The 4,834-nt window shown below is 36.2% G+C and overlaps 1 protein-coding gene across 1 annotated transcript; it reads right to left on the bottom strand.

Annotated features, from left to right (window-relative positions):
• Window positions 1-499: 499 nt before the first annotated feature.
• LOC143633581 (protease Do-like 1, chloroplastic) lies at window positions 500-3,650 on the bottom strand. The gene is made up of 8 exons (XM_077101854.1): window positions 3,202-3,650; window positions 2,989-3,111; window positions 2,141-2,312; window positions 1,960-1,997; window positions 1,335-1,533; window positions 1,109-1,261; window positions 881-1,015; window positions 500-799 (listed from the first exon to the last, which is right to left on the bottom strand). Exons 1-8 carry the CDS (start codon window positions 3,597-3,599, stop codon window positions 722-724), a joined length of 1,296 nt encoding a protein of 431 aa, XP_076957969.1. The 5' UTR covers window positions 3,600-3,650; the 3' UTR covers window positions 500-721.
• Window positions 3,651-4,834: the final 1,184 nt, after the last annotated feature.

Genomic DNA, 4,834 nt, shown 5'->3' on the forward strand with positions numbered 1-4,834 from the left:
TCTCTAATGTTATTTCCTCAATCGACAAGTTAATCCAATATACTAAAATACCTATTGATAACACTAAAATTACCAACTCCTCTGTGGTGCTACCAAGGTCCGGTTGCTAAACGAAATCAGAACAGTAACACACTATCAACTTAACATGAATAAGAACAGCAAGACATTGAACTTAACATGAGGCAAGGATGTTCTGTCATTAACAACACAGCTAGCTTGTGACTTTTTATCTTTGGTTTTAGTGTTTAGACTTGTATCTAGTTCCTCTTTAAGGGGTTTAAGCACAATGACCAGAGCCTCTAAGCTAAGCTTTCACTACACATGATACGAAAAGATCTTTTAACCCTGATTACTGCTACCGACAATAAGTCTCATTTAAACATCCTTACCAAGGTGACACTGCTAACAAAAGCTTAGGAAACAACTTTCTACATGATGGGTTGCGGAGTCCCGTCACTTTTTACCTAATTGTCTATAAATAACAAGAAAACACAACAGATTGGTTAAAAACAAAGTTACAAGCAACACATGTATGTCGTTAACAAGGATTGGTAACTATAACCACATTCCCAATGTATCACAACTATGTAGCTTCAGGTTCATAGAGAAGTGTACACTATTTACATAACCCCTATCAGAAAACAATACATCAAATAATATAGTGAGACATTTCCCATAATTAATACCACAAGTTTACAACCTGACCTCACATTTCCAGAATTCATGATTCATCAGGCTTCGGCTCAAGCACCACAGGGATCTTCTCTACATGGTCCCCACGCAGCACCTCCACAGTAACCTAAAAATACAAAACACGAGATATTAAGGAAACACAGAAAATTATGGAAAGTTGCATGCGAAGTTTTAGATGGCTAATTACCGTTTCGCCCACTTTACACTGATCAAGAATTCTGTACAAATCACTTCCGTTAACAACCTTTTTCCCATTTACAAAAGTAATAATATCACCAAGTATAAGCCTCCCATATGTATCACGTTTCGTTGATTTGAGACCCTGTATGTTCAAATCAATCAGAACCATGCCACATCAGCAACTAGTGATTACAAATTATAAACCTTAATTATAATTAACATATACAAAAGTTACCGCTTTTCCAGCAGGGCCATTTGGAGGCGCATCTAACACAAGTACTCCACTGACTCCGAGTTGCTCAACTGACTGATCCGGAGCAAACTTAATACCTAAAATAGGTCTGGTAACTTTTCCAAATTGCACCAGCTGGTCAACAATTCCACCCACCTGAACAAAAAGCCAAATTGTAAAATCTAGATGAGATTTATTTAAACTTGAGTTAACTAGTTGAGTGACTCACTGTGTCAACTGGGATGGAGAATCCGACACCAGATGATGCACCAGATGGAGAGTATATGGCTGTGTTAATCCCAATAAGGTTTCCTGAGCTGTCAAGAAGTGGGCCCCCACTATTTCCAGGGTTGATTGCAGCATCTGTTTGGATAACATCTTGAATCGGGCGACCAGTTGCTGCAGAGCTTATTTCCCTCCTTAGCCCACTACAAACAAGAAAATAAGTAACCATGAAGCTTGTTAGTTATATAAGAAAATTTCACAAATAGTCCTTGTGGTTTGACCATTATGCAAGTTTGGTCCACAAATTTTAAAATTTGCAAACTTATTTGTGAGAGGGTTGCATGTTTAGTCCCCACTGTTGAACCCAGTTAGTGTTAAACGAAAAAGTGATGTCATATTGTCACGTGCCATTTATGTGAGAGTAATTGTGTCTTTTCAAATTTTAAACCCAGATAAAATACCCTTCACAAGAACAATTTGTACAAATTTTTAAAATTTGGTGCCCAAACTTGCAATATGTTCAAACCACAACGACCATTTGTGCAATTTCTCCAATAATAATTAATTCTAGTTTACTATTAGTGTTTAGTTGTATTTAGCTCCATTTTTCTTCTAGCAGTAATCCATACCTGATGACACCAGTTGTTAGAGTGTGATCAAGCCCAAACTGCAAAAAGATATATGAACTGTCAGATTAATTCATCTATGACATATGTAACTTCCTATTAATAGAATACACACATACACAACACAATATACATATATACAATAGTCATGCTCTAATGCAAAGATTAGTTTATGCATACTCACAGGGTTTCCAATAGCATAAACTTTTTGCCCAACAAGCAAGTCAGCAGAGACACCAACTGGTATTGGTCTCAACTTATCTTTCGGTGCATCGATACGCAGCACTGCAACATCCTTATCTTGGTCGAACCCAACAACTTTTGCATCATATGTGCTCTGATCAGCAAGAGTTATCCTGCATATACATAAATTAACTCGGTGAAAAATAAGAGAAGGGAAATAATGATATCATTGACACTTCTAACAAAACCAAATCATGAAGATAAATACTGAAACAGTGTAATCACAGTAGGCAAACTGAATTGGAAAATAAATTGGCCGGCCTAAAAATCAAGCTAACAAGGAGATTGAGAGTTTGAGACACGTGCCATGAGGAGGGAGATGTTTAAGGTCTACGTATTGTTACTCAAATCAAATTATTCATTTTACGAGTTTAACAAGAAAAGCACAGGCTAAGATGAAGTTATTAGTAATAAAATTATGTTCTTTCTTAAACTTAGTTCAAGTTTTTCACCAAACGGCTTTCTACTCCTGCAGTTATGTTGCTTGCCATTATAAGATGGAATAATTAAACACTCTTACATCTATCCTAGCTCCAAACAAATAAACTTGTACACACCAAGCAAAAGCATCAACATTTATCACACAGTATAGGGAGCCATCAACTACTTATTTGTTGTACTTTTGTTAATGTCCATGTCTCAAAACCTTTTTATTTCTTGTAAATTAACCGACGAGCCATTCACAACTTGCAACCAATCAATCAATCAACTCATTATTATTGAACATTCAACCTCATATTCCACTTTATAAAATAACTCAAATAAGTGAAAGAGGAAAAGTTAACCAACCTTAGATCAGACGCACCTCGAATAACATGATAATTGGTGACAACGTGACCTTTCTTATCCCAAACAAATCCTGATCCAGACCCCTGAGGCACCTCCAATACATCCAGAGTAAATGCATCCTGTCTACATAACAAAATCATTTCATCAGAATGCCTAATTCTACCATCACATAAAAAATACGAATCTCAATCAAATTAATAATATTATGACTACCTAGAAGCTAAATTAGTAATATAAACAACGGAAGGAGTATTTTCCTGGAACAGACGAACGGTAGCAAGCTCATCCGTCTGCAGCTTCCGAGAGGGAGTGACAACAAAGGCGGCAGCGGAGTCGACATCGGTGACAAATACAGAAACAGATAGAGCTACGGAAGTGATTAGAACAACGAAGGAATCCAGAAACTTGGTGAGGACGGAGCAGTGGTCAGATTCAGGCGCCGGAGAGTAGGTGCGGTGAGCAGATGGACGGAGAGACGCCACGATGCAGGCCGTGTGGAGGTTGCGATGAGCAAAGGCTGTTCTGGAATGAATAGAGAGAGTGGAGTTTGGTGGACGAAATCGATGAGGGAGAGTAGGAGGATATGTGGAGAAGAATGAATGGGCAGCCATTCGTTCCTTGTGGAATGAATAATAATATCAGATTATCAGGGATGACTTGTTTTTAGGGACGATGGTTTTCAAACGGACTAGTTACTTATTTAACTTATTTTTATTACACCTTATATATGCGTCCGTATTCTGGTCTAATGGCATAAGAGAATGGTTAATGTTTAGGATCTTAGTCTCTTGTTTGAAATCTAACAGAATGAGATGATGGTTAATGTTTGGAATCTTATAATTAGGAATCTAATTTCAAGTCGGTTTCCTGTAGTGATGAGTTTCTTCTTTAATGGTAATTCAGGTTTGTAGCGTCAAAATTAGTACGAACGATTGACATCACGTCTCAAAAAAACTCTTGAATGTTTAGGTATTCAAACGAAGCTAAACAAAAAGTTTATAAAAAAAGTCAAATTAAAAAATATCAAACAAATCTATGTAAGAATTCTATGGATTTTGTCTAATTTGGATATCCATCTGAATTGTGTAAATCACATATAAAGTGTTCCAAAGAAGAATATATTTATTAAGTATAGATTTCATTTTTGCATTTTTGTTTAGATACATACGTGATTATAATTGTTTAGATACATTCGAGATAATAAATTAGATTCAAACCGTCTACAACCAACTCTATATATTAATAGTGTAAATGAGTCTATATGGACCCAACTTCACCATGTTTCTTGCATCTTCGAGAACCATGTGTCCATGTCCCTACCAAAAGACCACCATGTCCATGTGTAAATACAAAAAAGATTTATTCACATTTTGTTGAAGTAAATAGTTACACTGTGATTTGCCACGGGATTTTAGAATTCAAAAAAACATGAATGTCTTGAATTGAAATAAAGTGATATGGATTTATTGATTAATCTTTCAAACAACTTCGTATTTTAGTGGGTCGAGCTGTAATATGTAAATTTCCACTATGAAGGGGGTCGATTCTGTATACATCACTTCGAAATTAGAACGAAAGAAAAAACCAATGTTTTCAGACCCGGCCCGGACGTCAACCCGGAACCCTTACCGGGACAAAGGTCGGACCGACCCGAGAGGGCGGACCGGTGTTTGACCCGGTGACGTCATAAATAAAATAAATAATATATATTTATATATATTGTAAAAGTAGTAAGATATGTACAATTTCTAATGCACTAATATGTAAAAGTTTAGGGTCACTTTTGCTAAAACTATAATATTAAGGATGAAGAATGTAATTTGTATTAAAGAAAAGGTTAAAAAAA

This window comes from Bidens hawaiensis, unplaced genomic scaffold (genome assembly GCF_021521415.1).
Source record: "Bidens hawaiensis isolate Kalapana, Puna unplaced genomic scaffold, B.hawaiensis_p1.1 tig00006805_1, whole genome shotgun sequence".
Classification (NCBI taxonomy): Eukaryota; Viridiplantae; Streptophyta; class Magnoliopsida; order Asterales; family Asteraceae; genus Bidens; species Bidens hawaiensis.

Coding starts and splice junctions, on each gene's coding strand:
- LOC143633581 (XM_077101854.1), bottom strand. CDS start 3,599: ATGGCTGCCCATTCATTCTTCTCCACATATCCTCCTACTCTCCCTCAT. Junction 1,262..1,334: donor TCTCCATCCCAGTTGACACA/GTGAGTCACTCA, acceptor CTTTTTGTTCAG/GTGGGTGGAATTGTTGACCA. Junction 800..880: donor AGTGTAAAGTGGGCGAAACG/GTAATTAGCCAT, acceptor TTGTATTTTTAG/GTTACTGTGGAGGTGCTGCG.